General features: G+C 43.1%; 1 protein-coding gene across 7 annotated transcripts in view; it reads right to left on the bottom strand.

The window, feature by feature from the left end:
* The window catches only part of pou6f2 (POU class 6 homeobox 2), a 75885-nt gene that overhangs the window by 15777 nt on the left and 35477 nt on the right, over window positions 1–24631 (bottom strand). For all 7 annotated transcript variants that reach the window (XM_077554985.1, XM_077554987.1, XM_077554984.1 and 4 more), the window contains one exon: window positions 10807–11090. In XM_077554985.1, the coding sequence (XP_077411111.1) occupies window positions 10807–11090 (284 nt within the window). The remainder of the gene's footprint in view (window positions 1–10806; window positions 11091–24631) is intronic.

Raw genomic sequence — 24631 nt, forward strand, 5'->3', positions numbered from 1 at the left:
GTTCCGCTCGGATTTCTTTGATGGCCGGACGATTGATGATATTTAGCTACGTCTTCCTTTCTTAAACGGGGGCGAGTCGTCGCTCATTAAGCATCTGGGGCATATTTGCGCTTGTTTTTTGAGATCCAGTGTTTGAAATTGTGAAATGATGGCACCATTTTCAAATGTTGAAGAGTCTTCTGCGCTTTTATGGCCGAGTGTAGTCATAAACTTCCCAAGCGTCTCGAAACGACGACCTCCGATATTTAATATGTGATCAAACTTTTCTTTGATTTCATTTTAAGAATCCCCGGCTTTCAGTCTTGTGTGCGCTCTGACATAGCAATATAGCATTTGAATGACTTTAATATCGCGCTAATCAATGTCCAGTGATCTTTTGATGCTCTCAATTCAATATGGGGAGGGTCAGCCGCGGCGCGCCTCGATAAACACAATAAAGGTAAGTGATGACTCTCCGCCGCGCGCTCTCCAAAAACACGGCCGCTAATGAAGAGAAATGGAGGACTTGTCATGTGTCACCGGCCGACTCTTCCCGCCCCAAAGATGAATCGCGGCGGCAGCCAGGGGGCTCGCCGCCGCCGCCCGGATCGATCATTTCGCCGGCCCTCTCGGGCCCGGCCAAAAATACGTGCGGTGAAGTCGTCCGAGCGGCCTCAGATGAATTGATGACATTTACATCTGTATTTGTATCGATCGCTCCACTTTGTCGTCTTTTTTGAGGAGCCCGCGTCGACCTTATAAGGTGAGGAAAAGTCAAAATGGACGCCAGCAATTGAAAATGAAATTAAAGGAAATGAAGGCCAAAATGATTCATAACCGGCCCAAATTTGGAGTCAAAGGAATTTCTATATGGCAAATGGATATTTTTGTAGGTACAGCCATTGAGACGTAATTTTTTTTTAGCGGGGGGTGGGGGGTCGGGGGGGGGGGGGGGGCGCTCACCCAACATTAATTCTCTAAAATGGCCTTTCAACCTAAAATGGCAGACTTTCTCCTTTTTGGACAAATGCTCTTGAGACTTTGGATTTTACGCCTTTTTGGGCACACATTCTTGAGACTGTCCGATCACTATGAAGCATGAATTTCTTTGATTCCGAATAGTCCGATTTAAATCAAAATAGCAGATTTTGTGTCTTTTCGGGTACACACGTTCTTGAGTCTTTTTCGTGGGTCTACTCATGATGTACACGGCAACAAAATCTCATGTTGCCCCCCCCCAAACCTCGGCGTCTGGCTGAAAGTCGCCTGTGATCGCTGTCAGAGAGCGGTCGCACTGGGCCTGTCCGCTCTCCACGGGATCACTCAACAGCGGTAATTACAGCCCGGGGGTCTACCTCCTACCCTCCTTCTCCACAATTTACCGACATCTCTCTTCCCCGCCGACTTCGCCCCAACATCACAGGACCGCCCCGAGGCCCCCCCCCCCTCCCCTGCAACCCTCTACACTCGCAAGTGCTGCAATTACCTGAGCCTCTCCTCTCTCTCTTTTTTGGCGTGGCTGCGCGAGCGTCGGCCAGCAATCAGCCTTCATTAGAAGTCTCTGGCGAGAGGTCAGCGGCTGCCAAGCACGACAGACCGTCAGCGGCTTCGCTGTCTGACGCTACTCATCTTTCCTCACCGCTTTGCCGTTCTCAACAACGGACACCAACCGCCTCCTTTCAGACTAGTCCATCTTGGCTCCCCCTTTGTCTCCAACTGAGCTCAATCCAGACACTCATGCTGCTATAATAATAATAATAAGAACATTAAAATAAATAATAATATTTATTATTATAATATTTTGGATGTTTGAGAGAGAGAAAATTTGCCTTTTTATGAGTCCAATCTGCACATTTTCACTGGGAAAGAAGTGATTTTGTCGCATTGGCTATGAAGCAAAAAATGCCTCAATATTTGCCAAGTGAAATCAAGCTAATGCTAGCTGCATAGGCTATCGTTAGCTACCCATTTAATATGCATTTTAGTCTTTGACCCCAGAATTGTTTTGTGTATATTACAAAAAAGACTTGTAATGGACCACAAAATAAATCTTTTTTTTTCCTTTACAATTTTTTGGGGGTGATTTTTTTTGCGCTGGCTATAAAGCAAAAAAGTGCCTCAATATTTGCCAAGTCAAATCAAGATAATGCTAGCTGCATAGGCTATCGTTAGCTACCCATTTAATATGCATTTTAGTCTTTGACCCCAGAATTGTTTTGTGTACATTACAAAAAAGACTTGTAATGGACCACAAAATAAATCTTTTTTTTTCCTTTACAATTTTTTGGGGGTGATTTTTTTTGCGTTGGCTATAAAGCAAAAAAGTGCCTCAATATTTGCCAAGTCAAATCAAGATAATGCTAGCTGCATAGGCTATCGTTAGCTATCCATTTAATATGCATTTTAGTCTTTGACCCCAGAATTGTTTTGTGTACATTACAAAAAAGACTTGTAATGGACCACAAAATAAATCTTTTTTTTTCCCCTTTACAATTTTTTGGGGGTGATTTTTTTTGCGTTGGCTATAAAGCAAAAAAGTGCCTCAATATTTGCCAAGTCAAATCAAGATAATGCTAGCTACATAGGCTATCGCTAGCTATCCATTCAACATGCATTTTAAACACTTTGAATTGACTTATTTATAACAGCATTTTTTTTTTTTTTGTTTTTTAATTAGTTTACTACTTTGTCCAATCAAAAGTAAGTATCTCCAAATTCGTGAGTTTTGAATAAAAAAGAAGAAGAAGGCACACCTAAATGAATGAATCCCATTTGCAGTCCATCATGTGTCACTTTTACTCATCTCGTTTTAAAGCCGCCACTCGCCTATTATGCTAACACGCATATTAAGCCAGCCTGACCAATCAATGTCATTGATTTCCCAGATCGTCTCAGCGACTTTGCAGTGTATTAAATCAAAATGAAGATGACACTCTCCCATCTAAGACGTCATGACTCACGTCGACTGTACGAGCCGTCGGCGGGAGCGGACACTTCCACCCAAATCAGCACAACTCGACGGCAAACGTGACTTAGAAAAAAGTCCAATAAGGCGCACCTGTGGGTCGCCCGCCCGCCCGCCGTCAATGCCGGGGAGGTCTTAAGAAGGCAGAAAATTGCCTTACATAACAAGCGGCTGCGTGCAAATGTGCACTGTTGACTGAAGCAGAAAATAAGACTGTGTGGCCCATCAACAGCCGGCACATTTCATATGAATAATTATAAAGATGAGGGGCCAAAAAGCAAGCTGACCATGACAGCTGCACTACTTTTATTTACTTGCAATGAGGGATTAGCCATCCAGGGATGAGGAGGTCAGGCTGCAATTTACAAACTTCACTTCATCTTATTACCAATTTTTATGCTTTGGGGTGTGCAGCTTGCAGTCAAATTGTGGGTTGGGTTTTCCTTTTTTTTCTCCAGTTTGGGTGATTCTCATCATTTTCACCATGTTGTCATGTTGGGGGATCCTTAACTCATTGACTGGCAGCCATTTTCACTGAAGCAACGCCCTTTGCTCCCGGCTGGTTTACTGGATTTTGACAGATTTTGCAAGGCCCACAGAATATTGTGTTCTAGTGCTATATAAAAACATGCAACCTACCAAAAGATAGATTAGAGTCTCTTCTGTCATCAGGAAAAAAAAGTATATTTCTATCTGTTTTTCCATTTTTCAGCAATTAGCATTAGAATATAGCTAAGTTTCCTCACTATTCACAAATCTGCAGTGTGGAAAAGAGCTTTAGGTGGCGCTATACAACGTAGACATGCGATCCACCAGTAATTTAACAGAAGAAGAAGAACAACATGAAGCGACTGCGCAGTGCGATGACGTCGCATGAGTTTTATTTCGTAATTCTTGATAAACCGTAGCTTATCTTTGCTGTTTTCCATTTAAAATTGCATTAATTAATTTGAAATAATTTCTGTTTGGTCGTCCCCCAAACATTGCTTTGGGACTACAAACGTTATTTTTTGTTTATTTTTTACTTTGCAAGGTCTTGTTTTTGATGGAATTTGCACAAAATGGCAACTACTACCAAAATATTAGATCTGTTCAAATTTAGGTTGGGGTCCTTGATACTTTTTTTGTGCATCCTGTTATGATCGACACGTCCACCCAATTTCATGTTGATCGATAAAACTTGTGGTGTTGGGGGCTGATTTTTTACTTTACACTTTTTGACGGAATTTTCCCAAAATGGCTACTTCAGACCAAAATGTCTTCGATTTTGCTTCTTGAGGCCTTTTATGATCGACACGTCCACCCAATCTCGTGTCGGGGGCTCTTTTTTGTCAAAGTTTGCACATGTTTGCAAAGATGGATTTTCACAGTCTTTGGTGTGGGAGTGCTCGCTCGCATGTCGAACTTGCTTCTTTGAAAGGAGACATTTTTTATTTTCATTTTTTTTTGCCGTCTTTTGAGACGAGGGCTCGGCTAACAGCGCTTTCTTTAATTATCGGTCCGGGTTTTGACATTGAGCCCCCCCCACCCTCTCGGGCACCGTCTAAGTGCTCCGCTCTGCCGAGGAGGCCAGTCCCCCCCGCGGGGTACCATTCCACTGCTGGTCATTTCTGGTGCCCATTAGTGACCGCAGACAGAGCAGCGGCCGAGCTCACGCGAGCAACGCCGGTGTGCAGGGCAGCAATAAATAAATAACAAATAAAAAAAAAAAAAAAAAAGCTTTTAATGCAGCTTTATGGCATTATGGCCTCCTTGCAAGCCAAGTCAAAAGTTCCGCTTGTGCTCCCTGCAGAATATTTTTCATTTTTCTGGCCACGCTGGGGCTGTTGCCGCCAAGCACATTTGTCCTCATTCGCAGCAGAGACCGTGATGACATTTTACATGCACATTATCATTATTATTATTACCATCGTCGCTGCCATGTTTAATAGGGCTGGGTTTAGAAAAATTGAATAATCAATATCAAATCGATTTTCCTTTTCGAGCCCAATATTGATTGATAAAACCATGAATTGATTATTTAAATAGCAATTTTTTTTTCCCATAAATTCTTAAGAAGATTTTTTTGTTAAGTACTGTTTTCTTGAAATTTACTGTTCAAATGGATTTTAAAGTATTTTCTAAAATTAAAAAAATTATAATCGATAGTCGATTTTCCTTGCCCAATATTGATTCATAAAAACATTAATTGATTACTGTATTAAAATATGCATTTTTCCCCATAAATTCTTAAGAAAATTGAATTTTAAAGGCAAATTTTTTTTGCAGTTTTGTTTTCTTTAAATTTACCGTTCACATGAAATTAAAAGTATTTTTTTCAATTTTACAAAAAAATAACTGACTTAAATAAATAATAATAAAAAATAATAAAAATATTTATGACTTATTGCTCTTTTACGTTAATATTTACAATTATTAAAATAGAACTATGAAAATATTTTCATCTCATCCTTGCTGACGTCAATGTTTGTGTAATACTTAAATTATTATCACACAAGTTACTTTAATGAATAAACTAAATCATTTGACCAGTTACTGTAAAATGTACTAGTTAGTTTTTATCATGTCTTTGACATTTAAGAGGAATTGATGTTCCATATTTAATAGATATCGGATTGAACTGAGAGGACTTATTTGTTATTGCTATAAAAATAGAGCACAGATTGGCTTTGGCAGGACAGAGCAGAGCGCCGCTATAGCAAGAGGAAATGCGTCCGGAGCAGGCGGGTCATGGGAAGGTGACACGCGTAATGGCGGCGCGGATCGGCCGAGCTAAGCTTCCCGCTTCCACGGATCAGCATGTCGCGGCGCTCCCTCCGCCTCCGCCGGCCCGATGTAAGCCAGTGGAGTGGCAAATTACAGCAGACCTTACAGCTGTAGCCCGACATTATGATTAATTTGATCGGTAATTTCTCCTGTTTTTCATTTTAATCGGCGCGCCCATTCTGCTGTGGCGGGTCTTTCAGATCTAATTAAGATCAATTCCGCCACGTAGCCGCATGCACTTGTGCCCGCCGCCAAATCCCCGAGCTCTCCGGGCGTGGAGAAAACCCCGCGGCTCCAATCAATCAACCTGCGGGCTGAAAATCCCGCAAGCGCCGCCTCCCGCAATCAGCACATTAACACACTTAGGCAAATGTGCTAATCTCACCTCGGCAGTCTATTTGTCACCTCTGTGGCTCGTGTTGTGAACCGTATTAGCTGCAGTATTGTAAGAAATGTAAGGAAGAAGGAAGTCAAGGACACACAGGATTCCTGCCTGTGGTGGCGTTTGCACTCAAATGGGGGCAGATCAGTCTTGTGTTAATTTTGTCTCACTAATTAGTCATAAACAGGAGGGGGATTGTCATGAGTACTCCGGATTAACGAGGGATTTACAATTACTCAACAAATGGATCGCTGTAATGCACTGATGATTATATTATGGCTCCGGGGTGGGGGAATATTTTCAGAGTCCAGACCTTAAACACAAATTCACGCCCAACGGCTACAAACTTCTTGAGATCAGTGGTAGTCTCAGAAAGTGAAACTCAATGCGGATTCATTAAATAGACATTGTGTAGAATTTAGTGCCATCTACTGGTGAACTAATAGCATGCAACGAGCTAAGTTCGAATCATGCGCTAAATGTCAATTGCCACGCTCTGATTTCGCAAGGCCCACAGAACATTGTGTTCTATTGCTATAAAAACATGGACCAAAAGAAAGATTAAAGTCTCTTCTTTTATCAGGAAAAAAAAGTATATTTCTATCTGTTTCCAGCAATTAGCGTTATATTATAGCTAAGTTTCATCATTATTCACAAATCTGTGCGGAAAACAAGTGTGAAAAGAGCTTTTTGCAACATGGCCCTGGTTGATCTCATACTCTGCTGCCACCTGCTGGCCGTTTTTGTAATAACTACCATTGCTTCAAGCGTACTCTTTACTTCAGAGGCTGCATCAAAGCTTTCTGTATGCTCTAGCATATAAAAACATTTTTAAAAAACATATAAATACGTCTTTGGAACCATGGATTTTTTTTAAAATAGAGCGTATTTATACATTTTGGGGGGCAAAAGGAAGTTAAGGCAGGCCAACGTGACCAGCCGTGAAAATTTGCAGAATGCTTTCAATCATCAATGTAGCTCGTCACCATTTCCTTGGAGGAGGTAACAACCTTCTCCACCTCCTCCCGTCTAAAGATACTGCGACGATTCATGCGTGTGTGTACCTGAAGTTTTACGTGAATGAAGCAATGAGCTTAATGGCATCCAATCAGCCGCCACGGGCCGCAGGTCTGCCCGAGCGGGCCTTCAAATCCTATTGAGCGGTCGCCACAGGCTGCGGCCTGTCCTTGCCGGACAGGCGCTGACCCAGAAAAGAAGTAAACCCTTTACGGTGGCTCTTGTTTCCACCAAACACACACACACATGCGTGCACGCTAATCCTATTTGATTGAGGCAATATCGTAATGATAGCTGATGTGGCCTCCTCTCAAGGGAGGGCTGTCCTCGGTCATCACAATCACGCTCGCTGCTTCCTTTCAAGACATTTTCAATAGAAAGCAGGCAGGCCATTCGACTCAAACATTCGACTGACTTGGTTCTAAAATGGCCACTTCCAACCAAAATACAAGACTTCCTGTGTTTTTTCGCTCCTGAGGTCTTGAGACTTTTTGGTGGGTCCGTTCATGATAGACAAATCTATCAAATTTGCTGAGTTGCTGAGTGAACTTCATCTGCTTGAATGGACTCGTGGAAATGCCAGACACAAAATTCGGAGGTTGAATTTTATTAGAAGGACACTGGAAATGGCCAAAAATGGACTTCAAACATCTTTTTTTGTGGGTTTACTCACGATAGAGATGCCTGCTAAGTTTCTTAGTTTCTAAGTTAAAGACTTTGGGGCGGAATTTGTCACATTTCGGTTCTATGGTCTATAGTCATGGCGAGCAGTCTACTCACGTCCTGTCCATTCATGGAGACCAGTTCAGTCACGTCATGGCGACCAGTCTACTCACATCTTGTCCAGTCAAGGCGACCAGTCCACTCACGTATCACGGTGACCAGTCTACTCACGTCCTGTCCAGTCATGGCGACCAGTCTACTCACATCCTGTCCATTCATGGAGACCAGTTCAGTCACGTCTTGTCATGGCGACCAGTCTACTCACATCCTGTCCATTCATGGAGACCAGTTCAGTCACGTCTTGTCATGGCGACCAGTCTACTCACATCTTGTCCAGTCAAGGCGACCAGTCTACTCACGTCCTGTCCAGTCATGGCGACCAGTCTACTCACGTCCTGTCCATTCATGGAGACCAGTTCAGTCACGTCTTGTCATGGCGACCAGTCTACTCACATCTTGTCCAGTCAAGGCGACCAGTCTACTCATGTCCTATCCAGTCATGGCAACCAGTCTACTCACGTCCTGTCCATTCATGGAGACCAGTTCAGTCATGTCTTGTCATGGCGACCAGTCTACTCACATCTTGTCCAGTCAAGACGACCAGTCCATTCACGTATCACGGCGACCAGTCTACTCACGTCCTGTCCAGTCATGGCGACCAGTCTACTCACGTCCTGTCCATTCATGGAGACCAGTTCAGTCACATCTTGTCATGGCGACCAATCTACTCACATCTGGTCAAGTCAAGGCGACCAGTCTACTCACGTATCACGACGACCAGTCTACTCACGTCCTGTCCATTCATGGAGACCAGTTCAGTCACGTCTTGTCATGGCGACCAGTCTACTCACATTTTGTCCAGTCAAGGCGACCAGTCCACTCACGTATCACGGCGACCAGTCTACTCACGTCCTGTCCAGTCATGGCGACCAGTCTACTCACGTCCTGTCCATTCATGGAGACCAGTTCAGTCACGTCTTGTCATGGCGACCAGTCTACTCACGTCTGGTCCAGTCAAGGCGACCAGTCCACTCACGTATCACGACGACCAGTCTACTCACGTCCTGTTTAGTCATGGCGACCAGTTCAGTCACGTCCTGTCCAGTCAAGGCGACCAGTCTACTCACGTCCTGTCCAGTCAAGGCGACCAGTCTACTCACGTCCCGTCCAGTCATGACGACCAGTCCAGTCACGGCCCATCCAGTCATGGTTTTCTACTGACCGTTTTCCCTGTGGTTCATTAAAGCACCATGCATTGCACTTGATTCCTGTTTCGACGCCTCTTTCTTTTGCATTTGGGTCCACTGACTCTCAACCAACCAGTTCCACCCTGACAGAATTATCTTAAATGGATCCCTTGAAAAGGCCCAAACCACTAAAATGCCCACTTCAAACAACATGGCAGATTTCCTTCTTTTTTTTTCTTTCTTTCTGAGAAGGACCCCTGGAAATGGCCAAAACCACAAAAAATGCCCGCTTCAAACAAAAAAGGCAGACTTGCTGTGCTTTTTTTGGGGGGGCCAGGGGTTCTTGAGACTTAGATGTAGATGTGACACCAATTTCTGGCGCTAAAATTTGCCCCTGGAAAGGGCTTAAGTGGTAGACTTCCTGTGTCTTTTCCACCATGAGACTTTTTTTTGCGGGTCAACTCATGATATGTGTTTTTATTTCCATCTTGAGCACATGGGAGTGTTCTCTGGTCTTTGTCAAGTGATTCTGCACGGAGACCGGACAGTGTGTCTGGTTCCGACGTAACGCCTTTGGAGGCCCATTAAATCCAGAGACTGTTTTTTCCCCCCCCGCTGAGTCTCAGTGGGCCGTGACGGGGGTCGAAACAGGCAGCGGCGGGGGTTGGGGAGGGTTCGAAGACGAGGGAACAAACAGCCCGACGCATCTTCGCCCATAAAGAAGCTCGCGCCACAAGCCAATAAGGGGCCTGACGCTGATGAATGTGAGCGAGGACGGCCAGGCGACCCTGACCGGCGCACGCTGGAAATGAAACCGCCGGGATATAAAATAGGCCATTATCATGGTCACGCTGACGGCCCGACGGACGGCGTGGCCCAGATGGATGGACGGACAAAGTGAGTGCAAAAGGAGCTTGAGTAGGAAGCAAAGATGAAGAGGCTGATAAAGCAGGAGGGGAGATGACCTCACGATCCCTCCTGATCGTCATCAACACGTGGGACAACTTGCAACATATCATGGCAAATCTTTGGGGATCCCTCGCAGTCCGCCAGCCGTAGCTTGGGGATCCACAAAACCCTTTGCAATCCCTTATTATTTCGCATCATTTCGTAACAAGAACACTTGAGTGACACAGAAGTGGACTTTCACTCCAGTCCCATTCCCAAAAAATCCTGTCCCGTCCTGCTCCCGTTCAGATTGACTCCCACTCCCGTACCGCTCCCATTTTGGAGATCAGCTACATTAAAACAAAACAAACAAAGAAAAAAAAACGCATCAGTCAGAGTATTTATTTTGATTTTTTGACCCTTCTACTACACAATCCCACTCCCGTGAACTTTTGATCCTGTCCCATCCCAATCCTGTGATTAAAAGCAAAATTGACTCCCATCCTGTGGGAATCCTGAAAAAATGTCAGTGTCTAGCGAAAGGCAAGAAAACGCTGGCGGCCCACCAGGCCTATAAAGTACACCGTACATTTTGTAGAAATGTTTCCTCTAAACAGAGTAAAATTGACACTTACAAGAGAGTAAAATATTCAGTAAATTTAATTATATAATATATATATATATATATAAAAATATAAAATTATATAATATAAATTTTACTCAAAATATTTTTACTATGTATGAGAAAAATTGCCTATCACATGAAAAAAATAAAGATTTTTCACTCAGAAATCCTATGTTGAAACCCTTGAAATTCACGTCACCACCGTATTAGCGTAACTTGTGTTTATGCTAATTTAGATTAGCTCGTAAAGACTGAAGAACTCTTGCTGACTCACCGGCAGAGGTACGGGCGGGGTGACGGGCGAGGGTAGGCTCCGGGCGGGCGACTGGTTGGGCCGATGCGACGGGGGCGACTGCGGCGGCTGCCCGGACGCCGAAGAGCAGGCGGAACCCGGCGACGGCACCGACGACTGCGGCTGACCGGGCGGGGTCATGTGATGATGCTGAGACGACACTTGGTTGTGGACGTGTTGGTGGTGCTGTTGCTGCTGCTGCTGGTGGTGGTGCATCTGTTGGAGCTGCTGCAGGTGTTGGAGTTGCGAGTTGAGAGTTGAGGTAGCTGTTGAGAAAACATGAAGCCCAATCAACACGTGACAAGCTGAGCCGTTGTCCTTATTTGCTCAACACCTGCGATTGACATGCACAAACACACGGAGGTGTGAGCCGAGGCACACGCAAATTGCACGGAGCCGCAATAAGGTCCTGCGGGGTTTCGAGTCCCTCAATTTAGTTGGAGTTGGAAGGACAAAGATGATACAATTACAGTCTGACGAGTCGAAAGTCTTCTTTGTCACTCAAGAGGATGGATATTCCCGTTTAATGGCTCAAATTACACCAGGAAAAAAAAAAACCATCAATCTCCTCGAGCAGACTTCAGGAACATTAACTAATTGGATCCGATAATGGCGCCCTGCTGGAACCCCATTTAAACTCATTCACTCGCAGCCATTTTCACTGAAGCAACCCCCTTCGCTCCCGGTTGTTTTACTGGATTTGGACTGATTTTGCAAGGCCCACTGAATTTTGTGTTGTATTGCTATAAAAACAAGGAACCTACCAAAAAAAAAGATTAGAGTCTCTTTTTTCATCAGGAACTTTGTATCTGTTTCCGTTTTGCAGCAATTAGCATGAGAATATAGCTAAGTTTCATCAATATTCACCAAGGATAGACCGATTATTGGCCTGGCCGATATTGGGCATTTTGACGAATATCAGCATTGGCCTTTTTTCAAAATCTGACGGCCAATAAAAGGTAAAGCTAAAATCATTTTCAACTCAGAGAATTATTTATTTTGAACTTCAGTTAACATTATGAGATGTTGCTGACACTGAGAACCTTCTTAACCAAATAAAAAAAAAATATTTTTTAGGTTCCATTTAACATTTTAAGACGTACTGATAACCTTGGGAGCTCCCCGAACATTTTTTTTAGACATTTAAAATGAAGAATATTGTCTAAGATAAAAATAAAAAAAATTCCACATTTTGAAAGTCTGAAAAAATGTTCAATAAGCATTAATGCTTTAAGACATTTTTTAACAACGAGTCAAGATTGGCCTTTGTATTTTAAATTTTTTGGACGGCAATATTTTCCCCTCCCTTTTTACTGAAAATTAATATCTATTTCAAATATCAGTTGTCGGCCTCCTTGACTACTAACTCTTTGACTGCCAAAAACGTTAAATAACGTTTAGTAAAATCCTATGGAGGAGTGCCAAAGACGTTAAAAGACGTTTGTTTCAAAACAGAGGTGAAACTAACCATTTTCTATTGTTGATTACTGAAAAACGGAATAAGGTAGAAACAAACTTTTTTTTTCTGATTAAAAATGAGAGTCCAATCTTTCATTTGGTAGTATGTGTGTTTCCATAGTCCAAACACATAATTTTCTATGGACCTTGAAAGATCAGTCAAAATGCTTAAAATCGGCTGGCACCCACGGCATCCGTTTTCTGAAAACGTCTGGCAGTCAAAGAGTTAACCATCGGCATCCGTATCGGCCCTGAAAAAAACATATCGGTCTATCTTCATAATAATAATAATAATAATAATATTCACATTCCTGTTGAAAACACTGACAAAAAGAGCTTGTTGCAACATGGCCCTGGCTGATCTCTTATACTCTGCTGCCACCTGCTGGCCATTTTATTAAATAACTACCATTGCTTTAAGCCACCTCTTCATGTCAAAATCTGCATCAAAGCCTTCTGTATACTCTTGCATTAAAAAAAATCTTAAAAAACATGTAAATAAGTTTTTTTGAGAGCGAAGGACAAAGTATTAAAAAACATGTTTACGCGTTTTTACAGGAATCTTTCGTCAGGGAAAAGAGAGGTTGATGTTAACATTACCGCCAGAAGGGGGTGCTATAAATCCTTTCATCACACGCAACACATTTGCTCATGTTCTCACCTTGTGGTGTTTACCCCAAAAGTTTTATATTTGATTGCATCTTGTCACGGTTTGCAGCCATTTTCCGCCTACAAGCAACGTCGTCAACAAATTTTTCACAATTTAATTTCACCCATCCGTCGAGTAGACACGATTCAAATCTGGGAGCAACCGAACAAAAGCGACAGAGTTTGGCGTTGAAAAGGATGAAGACACCAGCAAAATTATGGGCAAACCTTAAATAATAAAACAATCCGTGACTTTGTCTTCAAACTTAAAAACCCTTCCAAGTCGCACACACGCGGGGCCGCCTCTTTGCCCGCCGCCGTGACAAAATGTTGAGCTCTACTTACAAGGCGAATACAAAAGCAGAAGACAAAAGCGCAGTTCAAGACGGCGTCTGTCAGAAAATTATCGAAAGCGCAGGCGAGATCAAAGGCGACTGGAGAATGTCCTCCGGCGTGGACCATTACGGCGAGAAACAAGCAGCGCAACAACACAAGATGAGGCAAAAGCAAACAAATACAGAGGGAATATGGAAGAAGCCCCATGTGGCCTTATTATCAGAGCCGCACTGCAGGTAACTAGATTCTTTAACAGCAGTGCTTTATAAACGCTGTCATCTTGTTAAGACTGTCAGGACCACTGACCCGCCGCCGCTGCTCTCTAAGTGGGCGACGGCCACGTCGGTGTCCGCCTTTCTTGATTGCGCGGCTGCGGCGCCTAATCCGCAAACCGGCTTGTCGGGGCTAATTGTTTGCGCCGCGGCTTTGCTGGAATGATGGAGTGAGAGCCGAAGAGATGCCGGCGAGCTCGTTATATCGCAAAAGTCTCTCTTTGATACTCGCGGGTGTTTTTCTTTTTTTTTTTCCAACGGAGGGTCCCTGTTTCTCTGTTGACACAATCCAGCAAAGACATGTTAATGTTTGTAATGAGGCAGGGTAAAGTGTGCAGTCATCACACACTAACTCAGTGGGTCTTGAGCAAACCATATAACTTGTGGTGTTCCACAGGGTTCAATTCCAGGGCCTCTGCTGTTTTTATTGTATGTGTTGTCGCATCTTAAAAAAACAGAGATGGTTGTTTTAAAGTCCTCTATATTGTTGAGTTGAGTGACTGCATGATTTGCAATGCCAAGTTGAGCAATTCTAGTCCTCGATATTCAACGAGCTATCGGGCAAAACCTTAGACCCATGTCTTGAATTAGAAATACAGTAAGTCATATTTTATTTTTTTAATAAAGTATCGTTCAGTGAATGTGCATAGGAAACTGATGTATATATATATATATATATATATATATATATATATTACAGGGATGTGATTTGACCAAAGTGAAATTATCTGAAAATTTAGCCGGGGGTCTTGGGGCCGCTGGCACTCGCTCATGGGTTTTCCGTGTTTTTAAGTACTTTCAATGCACTCACATGACAAAGAAATAGACAAAACAACAGCATAAATTTTCAATGTATATTGAACTATCCCATATAAAATGGCAGTTTTAGTCAACTCAAAATCAGTCACATTCAAAAACATTGGACTGCCTTTGCTTTTAAAAACTATCACTGAGAATATCATCATATCTAACTCATGTGATTACTAAGTTAACACATAAATAATGTTGAAGAGTTCAAATTTCATGAACAAATAATTGTATCATGACCAAATGAAAAGTAACTCATATTAGAGCATACCACAAATGTCTTTGTTATAGCAAAAGATGTTATCTGTCGGAGTCATGTGCATACACAATGAACTACTATATAAAAAAAATTGTAAAAAAAAAATCTGAATTTTTTTTTTGGTGGGGGAGATAAAAAAAGCGGAATTCCGCGAATTAGCGGAAAAATCACATCCCTGATATTAGGAGTGTCAGGCGATATATAGTCTAAATGTACTCCAAGAATTATACTGTGTACCTCCAACAAGAATGTGATTTGAGTTAATTTAACGAAGGCTGGAGAATCCAAAAACTTGACAAAGCACAAGAGTCATTATTTGACAACCTGGACGCGCGTCAGCTTTTCAGATGTCAAATATCGGCTACCCCCGTTTTCAGCGGCCATTCGCACATAATATACCATTGGATTCAATTCATTTGTTTCATATCGTTGAAAGAAACCACTGATTGATGTACTTTCTCACAAGGCCAAGGCCGACTTGATGACCGAATTGATAATTAGAAGCTTTTCACAAGAACATTATCAAACAGAAAAACCTTGGAAATCGGAGCACTGTGACTGAAAAGGAGTGTTCTTGTATTGTGTGCGATCAATAAAAACCTCATGCACTTTACATCAAGACACAGAAAAAGCGTTCCGTGTCTTCTCTTGGTCTGGTGTCTATAGCTACAGTACGTCAATAACGCCGTTAAACGAAGGTTTGTGCAAATGAAGAGTCCATCCCTCACAGTGAAGCTTACAAGTGCCACCTTGCCGCTAATGACTCCGGCGGAGATTTCGAGAGCGCCGGATGGGGATCATTACGGCGGTGGTCAAAAGGAAGGTCATTCGTACTCGCAGGATTAGCGAGGAGCCGCTCGCTCAAGTGGATAACGTGGCACTTGGTGCGCACCGATGTCTTTCGATGGTCTATGTTAGCCTTAGCCACTGCGCTAGTCTACGTGATCAGATCAGTCTTTAAATCATTTGCTCCCAAAAATGTATAAATACGTTCTATTTTAAATAATACCATGCTCCCAAAGACATATTTACACGTTTTTTTTTGTTTTTTTTTAATGCTTGAGCATTCAGAAGGCTTTGATGCAGCCTTTGAACTGAAGAGAATGCTTGAAGCAATGGTAGTTATTACAAAAACGGCCAGCAGCAGGTGGCAGCAGAGTATAAGAGATCAACCAGGGCCATGTTGCAAAAAAAAAAACTCTTTTACACACTGTTTTAAACAGATTTGTGAATAATGATGAAACTTTAAGCTGTATTCAATATACTTTTTGATTGGTCGGCAAAGACTTTCTTCAGGTTTCTGATTGGAAAAACTACTCAAGTACTCAAGTCGGGTCAAAGAAGTGCTTCACATCTGGAGAGACATTTTTTTCAATTTTTTTTTAGCGGAGAACTGATTAGACTGCTTTCCACAAGTCTCAAAAAATGCTTATCATGTCAAGTCATACAGAAAGTATGAATCCTATGCAAAAGAAATGAGAGCAAATCATGCGGCTTGTCGTCCTAATCGCGTCATTATTGGCAAGGCGACGCCTTGTGAAAGATTCTCATCCTTTATTTTGAACGGAGATGTTACACAAACACGATTGGTTAATGCTTCCTCCCTCTTTTATGAGGCCGCGTGGCCCAGGGACCCCCGTGGGTGGCGCGAGGACCTCGTCGGCATTCGAGGAGAGGCGCGCTGGCGGGTTTCCGCTAAAATAAGAACTACTTTCATTCCACTCTGATTTTCTTCTTTGGGAAGAAGATATGAGAGGTGACAGGAGAAGGTTAAAAGCTACAAATCTTATTAACCACCAATGACATGAAATTTCATCCGAGAGCGGCGTTGATAACACGGATGAGGACTGAAGATATGCAACATTTTATTTATTTTTTTTGCCTTCATCACCATTGGTCCTATTTTTCAAAATGGAGACGGATTTTCTTGCAAATCATGTCAAAAGCTGAGGACAAATATTCACGACTCGTTGAAATAAAAGTCAAATTTTTTGATTTATAGCTAGCTTTATTTTGGTTGTGACCAATGCCTACGTTGTTCAAAATCTATTTTTGGAAAGGAATGAGCAGGTTGTCGTGTACCCCCTTTAATGACAAAGAATACATCTGTGCACTGTCGCAGCCGATGCCTGCCACCTCCTCCTCCTCCAGGGTTATTTCAAGGAATATGTTGACAAAATGTAATACAATGGTGCCCAGTGAGGGGTCCCAGGCTTTTGTCCTTGGACCCCCCCCCCCACCCCCCCACTCCCAACACACCTTACAGTGTTGCCTATCCGTTATTAGCGCGTGTTCACGAGCCCATCATGTGTCGTCAGAGCAAAAGCGCGCAGGCCCTGAGTAAAAGCCTCATGCAAAATTTATGTTCATGCGGCTGTTTCAGTGGGAGGAAAAATCAATATTGGGGGTGGGGGGGGGGGTTGGGGTGGGGGGTGTTGGTGGGGTTTGTGATGCACAGAGATGACTGAGTGCTCTCTGGACTGACAGTAAAAGCCGGGAGAGATTGAAGGGCTGCGTTTACGCTGTGGAAAACGAGGAGTCGCCGTCCTGACGATGTGCTTCACCTTAAATTGGAATTCTATTGTTGTGGATTATTTCAAGCAGGGGTGACCAAACTTTTCCCACTGAGGGCTACATAAAGACAAATCCCCTGAAACATGATAAAAACCAATAGAAAATAACACGGTGGGTCAACATATGTTAAGCAGTGGATTCTTCCAGAGATGCACAGAGAGATAATAATCAAAAGGCAACATGGCAGATGAGGAGGACATCATAAGGCTTTTGATGGCATCCATGGCAGCGCATATACACACACACACACACACACACACACACACACAGTGCATTTGGGGAAGAAGCGGAGAATAGGAACGAAATGAGCCCAAACAATGGGATTTGCTTTCCATTCTTCTGCCTCCTTAATGATTCCCTTTGCCGGGGCGACGTCGGCCGCGTGTAAGCACTTTCACGCCAGCGCCACGTGCCCGCCAGCGCTACACTGATGTGCTTGAGCCTGGTGAGTGACACGCACAAGCAGCCTCTTGTGATTATCAATGCTCTTTAAGATAGCACAGAGCAGCTCACGCACGCCACGCAGAGAACGCATTCCAAATGCAGCGGAATTCAAGCTGAGGGCGGCAATGGCAACGGACGGCCCCTTACACTCTTTTTTCCCCCCCAATGACGAATTCTCAAAATTGTCGTTTAAACCAAAATGGCAGACTTCCTGTTCACTTTCGGCCATGGGTCCCTGAGACTTTTTCGTGTGTCCTGTTATTTTATGTCGGTCAGTGAAACTGGTGCAAGGGGCTATTTTTTTCCTAATAAATATGAGGAGTCCATCAAAGGACGAGCCCTGTCATTTTTCCAAAATGGCCGATTTCCTGTTCACTTTTAACCATACGTCTTTGAGACTTTTTCGTGTGCACGGTTGTGATAAATATGTCTACCCAAATTCACGTCGATCTGTGAAAGAGGTGTCAGTGTATAATTCCCCCCCCCCGTCCCCTAACATTCTAAAGAGCCCATCGAAGTATAAGCCTTGAAATTTGCCCAAAATGGCCGACTTCCTGTTCACTTTCACTGGTGAAAATGGTGTCAAGTCTAATTTTCAGAGTTCCAGTAGCTCTTGAAATGATCATTTGACACATTGATTGAGATTTAGGAAGGTCTATAAATTTTTTGACAATGCATATTTTCACCACAATACACATATTTATAAAAGTTTTCAGTCATAACAAGGCCCCCCAAAACTGAGAATAAGAATATACGGCGTTTCAAAGAGGCATAACCAGCCCGTCTACCAAGCGGGGACTGGCTAATGTTCTGTCGATGGCAAAATGTGCTCGCCGGCCCTCTAATGGATTCTCTGTGGATCCTGATGGGGATGCTTTAGTCGCCCCATCGCTGTATGCTGTATGAGCCCCGCAGCCAAGTATGATGAATGAAGCTGCGTGCTACTTATGCGCTTTATCGTGCTCGCTGACTAGCAACAGGTTCAGCAAAGGGCAGCGGCGGTAAATGAAATTCCGCGCCCTCAACGATACATCATCCAAGAGATGGGATGTATGAATCAGACTGATTTTATTTCCACACTGGATAATCCGCACCTTTTAACCAGCTGTGCGAGTGCAAGGGCTAATTTCACAGTGAGAACGCCGGACTACTGCGAATACAAACCGATAATTGGGCTCAATTTGAGAGTTTATGTGAAACAAAGTCTCTCAACAATTACCAAAATTGTTGTTGATATATTTGATAACCTTTTAGTTGGCACCACCCCACACTGGACTGTGGATATGCCGCCATAGTCGACGGAGGTGGCAAATCCAGGTCCAGAAAGTAAAAAGCCTGCCACAGTTTGGCTTTAGCCCCTGGTGCTAGCTAGCTCCCTAGCAGGTTAACGAGCACCATAGGATCTAGCTAGCTAGGTCCCTAGCTAGCTCCCATGGTGCTCGTAGCTAGATAGCTTGATAGCTAGCTCCCATGGTGCTTGTAGCTAGCTAGCTCACTAGCTAGCTCCCATGGTGCTTGTTTACCTGCTAGAGATCTAGCTAGATCCCTACGAGCACCATTGCTAGCAAGCTCCCATGATGCTTGTAGCTAGCTTGCATGGTGCTGCTAGGGAGCTAGCTAGCTAGCTAACTAGAACCAGGGGCTAAAGCCAAACTGGGGAAGAGTATTTACTTTCTGGACCTGGATTTGTCACCTCTGCTAGTCAACGTTACCTGACGTGAATTAATTTGGGAAAAATAAAAGCCCAGAAAAACTAAGCAGTCTTGTCGCGACGTAATCTCGGATGCAGCCTCTCTAAAAATGACGCCCACGGGACCCAATCGCATCTCCCGGGACCTTTTAAGCCGCACTGATGCTGATAAAAGCCCCCACCCCCTTCCCTTACCGCGACCAATCCCACCCCATTAATTAAGGTAATGACGCCCCGGTCGGCAATTAGTAACCGCAGACAGCTTTTAGCGACGGGGTCGGGTTCCGATGCCATCTGCCGACAGACTTGGACGGCCGCAGACTCGCCACGAAACCGGAGAAGGGGATCAAAAATGACCTCTGCGGCGAACTTGGCTCGTTCAAGTTTTTGGGTAATAATCCATAGCAAAAACGATCCCAAGCTACTTGGAACATATGGTGCTAACATGATTTTTGTTGCCGCAACATTAGCATTAGCATGAACATCGCAAGTCAAGCGCTACAAGACCGAAGTGCAAATGTCAGCCGCTTGCACCGGACAGGAATTGACTAATTTTCCGGTTACAACATTTCAAAAGTTCATGTATATTAATCAATTCTCATTTGCAACGCTCCACTACACGCGGCCGCCAGGCACGGACGGCCGAAGGCTTGCGGCTAGCGGACCTTTAGTGGCCGCTGACCAAAATTCGAAGGCCTTTCGGTGGAGGCGTCAAAAATATCAGAACACAATCCCAAAAGAGCAACCAATAATCCATCATCCAATTAATCCACAACCATTTTTGATCATCTATTTATCTTTTGCAGACATTGTTTCTTCTGTGCTAATGCAAATGTTTTAGTGCTCAATCTGTCAACTAGGAAGGGCGTCAATACAATTTCACCATTTTCTCTTCGGCGCTCAAACAGTCATGTCAGGGAAAGCACGGCTTAACTACAGTAACGATCATGTTTGTTATTGTATTTAATGACAACATTTTTTTATAACAAACATTATCGCTGTATCGACATCTCCAAAAAAAAAAAAAGGTTTCTCTTTCTATTCAGCACTCGGGCATCTATGCTCTGTCGCATGGCCGAACCGTAGTGGCAGCCACACTTGTTATCATATTCTAATAGGTTGGGCTGTTTCAACATCCCCAAATGCCTTCACCTAATCCAGTTTCTCTTCGGCACTCGGACCGCTGTGACCTGTAGCACAGAGGCAACACAGTGACGGCACCGCTGGTTATCATATTCTAATATCATATTTTTACAACAGTGTCTACAAAAAGCCTTCACCCGTCACCCTGTTCCTTCTCATCGCCGCTTGGGCCGCAGTATCCTGTAGCACGACACGCAATTGTGATTACATTAAGATAATAACTGATTTTATAACAATATTCTTTGAATCAACATCTACAAAAGCCTCTCTAGTTTCCAGGGATGTGATTTGACCAAAGTGAAATTATCTGAAAATTTAGCCGGGGGTCTGGGGGCTCATGGGTTTTCCGTGTTTTTAAGTACGTTCAATGCACTCACATGCCAAAGAAATAGACACAACAGCATAAATTTTCAATGTATAATGAACTATCCCATATAAAATGGCAGTTTTAGTCAACTCAAAATCAGTCACATTCAAAAACATTGGACTGCCTTTGCTCTTAAAAACTATCACTGAGAATATCATCATATCTAACTAATGTGATTACTAAGTTAACACATAAATAATGTTGAAGAGTTCAAATTTCATGAACAAATAATTGTATCATGACCAAATGAAAAGTAACTCATATTAGAGCATACCACAAATGTCTTTGTTATAGCAGAAGATGTTATCTGTCGGAGTCATGTGCATACACAATGAACTACTAAAAAAAAAAAAAAAAAAAAAAAAAAAAATCTGAAATTTTTTTGGGGGGGAGATAAAAAAAGCGGAATTCCGCGAATTAGCGGAAAAATCACATCCCTGAGTTTCTATTCGCCGCTTGGGCAAGCATTATTTTTGACATATTTTAAAGTGGTCAGCATGGTTTATTTTTTTTTATAAATGTATTTGTTGTGTTTTTAAATCATTGAAAATAGATCATTTTAAGATCATTTCAAAGTTGTTTCTATTCTATTCGGGCAGCTGTGTCTTTTGGATAATCAGCAGTGACCCCAATTTGTTACTATATTCAAACACAATATTGTCCACATCAACATCTACAAAAGCCTCTCTAGTTTCTATTTGGTGCTTGGGCCAGAATTATTTTTGACAAATTTGTCAAAAAAAGTGGTCAGCATGATTTATTTTTAGAAACGTATGTAAAGCTGTTTCTATTCAGCGCTCGGGCAGCTATGACTTCTGGATAATCAGCAGTGACACCCAAATTTGTTAGTATATTCAAACAATATTGTCCACATCAACATTTACAAAAGCCTTTCTCGTTTCTAATCGGCGCTCGGGCAGTAGCGCCACCATCCGCAGTCAACAAAGCGAAGAAAAGAAGCGCGCCTGCGCGGGCTCAGCAAATATCTGGGGATGCGTGCTGTTAAACATAATGCGCTACAATCAAGCGCGCAATTACGCCGCATATGTAAGACAAATCATTAGCACGCCTGCAACAAGTGACGCACGCGGCTTCGGCGGCGCAGAGAGCTTCAAAGAGTCGCGGCGGAGTAAATCATCCGTCTCGGGGGGGGGGGGGACGTGTGTGTTTGCATTATGCCGTGCATGAGCCTCAGTGTAAATGCGCTTGTTTGATTCCAACCCCCTCACGTCTCGTCTGTACACTTTGATTGGGAGTCGTCACAAAGGCAGCTTGTCGTCGAAGGCAAACAATAAACTTGTGGCAGATATTGGGCGAGGAGAGACGCAGAAAGGGAGAGAGGGAGGACGCTCGCTCGCTCGCTCGCAGCACCTCTCACTCTCAATTATTTGGCTGCTGTCACAACAAATCAATCAAATTACCGCTCGGAGGACTGTGTGCAGCTGCTCCTATCGCGCCGCTAGTCGCATTAACTTTGAAATGTATGAGCTCTACATTTTATCACTATTATTTATTTAATGCCGAGCGCTCCCTCTCTCTCTCTCTCTCTCTCTCTCGCTCGCGAGTCGCGGCTCGAGTGCCGCCGAGTTAAATCATTAAAAGGGGCGATGTGCCGGAGAAGGCTGCAAATTAAACAGTCATGTGTGGCAAAGGGGACGGCTCGGGCCTCCATTGTCTTCCCGTGTTGAGGAAATATGGACTCTCGTTCTCTTTCGTTACGGCGATAACAAAGCGGAAAAATGACTGCAACGCCACCAATTGCAACATTTTTTTTCCCCTTCCAAGTGCAAAATCAATGAATGAATGGCTCTCGATGAGGGATGAGGAACATTTTGTTTCAGTTGGTAGAAAGTACACAAATAGCAATTGCAAGAAGTTCTGGAGGATTAGCTCGTGCTGAAACAGTAGAAACCGGTCTTGGTCTTGAGACCACGTTTTGTCGTCTGGATTTTACATGTTTTTAGTTTTTTGACCCACCATTGTTCAACTTCAAAATGTTTATTTTTCCCCCCTTATTTATTCATTTATTATTTTATTTTATATTTTTCAACAAATTTTTTTTTCTTTTATTTTCTTTCTTTATTTTAACTTGAAAAATGCAATCACGTATTTTTTAAAATGGATGTTCATGGTACTGGTCTTGCTGTGGTCTCAGCTTGTTTTGTCTTAGTCTCGGCTTGTCTTAAAGGGGAAGTCAACCCCCCAAAAATGACAATAATATGTTCTGTGCAGCCCCCCTGGTCTAAATATGTTATTCCGGTTAATATTGTGTTAGTGGAATATGAGTTAAGCCGCAAAATGCAGCCGTTTTTAGCCATCTCAGGGGGCGGCCATTTTGCCACTTGCTGTCGACTGAAGATGACATCATTGTTGCTCAGGTCTCAGGTAACCACCAATCACATCTCAGCTTCAGAAAACAGGTGAGCTGTGATTAGTCGTTGCCTGAGCTCGTCTCTGTCCTGCTTTTGTCTCGGTCTTGAATCCGTCCCACTGCCATCTGTCTTCTCTCAGTCTTGAGCTTGACTCAGTCCCAACTCCCAAAAGTCTCGTCTTGGTCTCAGGGAGTTCTGGTCTTTGGCAGGTCTTGGTCTCAGCGTGTGGTCTTGAGTATTGAACACTAGCTCCGGGGCCAAGAGAAGACCCAACTAGGAACCTGGGATCTTTGAGACTGGGCAGAGATGGAAAATCCAGGTCCAGAAAGTAAAAACCCTGCCGGTTGAGCAGAATCACCTCGGATTTTCCATCCCTGAGAATCAGTCTGTCAGGTCTGTGATTGGAAGTATAGTACACTCTAAAAACAGTTGGGTCAAAAGTAACCCAATTATAGATTTAAAAGAATGGACCAATCCACTTTATGGGTTAATTTGATCCAACTTTATGGGTTGTTTTACACAAAATGACCCAAGTAAAGGATCTGACCAATATTTATGAGTTGTTTTACACTAAAAGACCCATTTCTTGACTTAAAAGTTGGGTCAAATAGACCCAAGTAGAGGATAGGTCAATTTTTGACCCACAGTTGGGTTATTTTTGACCCAACTGTTTTTAGAGTGAAGGACTTAGTTTCTTTTGGCTTGTCCCATCTGTCGGCTTGTGGCCATTGGAGCACAAGCTACACTTTAAAAACAGTTGGGTCAAAAGTAACCCAATTATAGATTAAAAAAATGGACCAATCCACTTGGGTTGTTTTACACACAATGACCCAATTAAAGGATCTGACCAATATTTATGAGTTGTTTTACACTAAAATACCCATTTTTTGACTCAAAGTTGGGTCAAATAGACCAAAGTAGAGGATAGGTCAATTTTGGACCCAGAGTTGGGTTATTTTGACCCAACTGTTTTTAGAGTAAAGGACTTAGTTTCTTTTGGCTTGTCCCATCTGTCGGCTTGTGGCCATTGGAGCACAAGCTACACTTTAAAAACAGTTGGGTCAAAAATAACCCAACTATGGGTCAAAAATGGACCAATCATCTACTTGGATCAATTTGACCCAACTTTGAGTCAAGAAATTGGTCTTTTAGTGTAAAACAACTCATAAATATTGGTCAGATCATTTTTAAAAATAAAATTGGGTAATTTTGTATAAAACAATACCATTTTTGATCCATAATTGGGTTATTTTACTTTTGCCCCAACTGTTTTTAGAGTGTACTGCAGAGCAGTGCGGCCGCATGCTTACAGGTAAGGAGAAGTGAAAGGAACACGTGTTCCTGTTGCGAAAACATCCGACGCTTCCCTCCTGGGGGCTCGCCCTTAGGTGGCGTAATGAGCGCAGTGATTCCCCTAATTTGTAGCGCGCCGACAAG

Source organism: Vanacampus margaritifer, chromosome 20, assembly GCF_051991255.1.
Source record: "Vanacampus margaritifer isolate UIUO_Vmar chromosome 20, RoL_Vmar_1.0, whole genome shotgun sequence".
NCBI lineage: Eukaryota > Metazoa > Chordata > Actinopteri > Syngnathiformes > Syngnathidae > Vanacampus > Vanacampus margaritifer.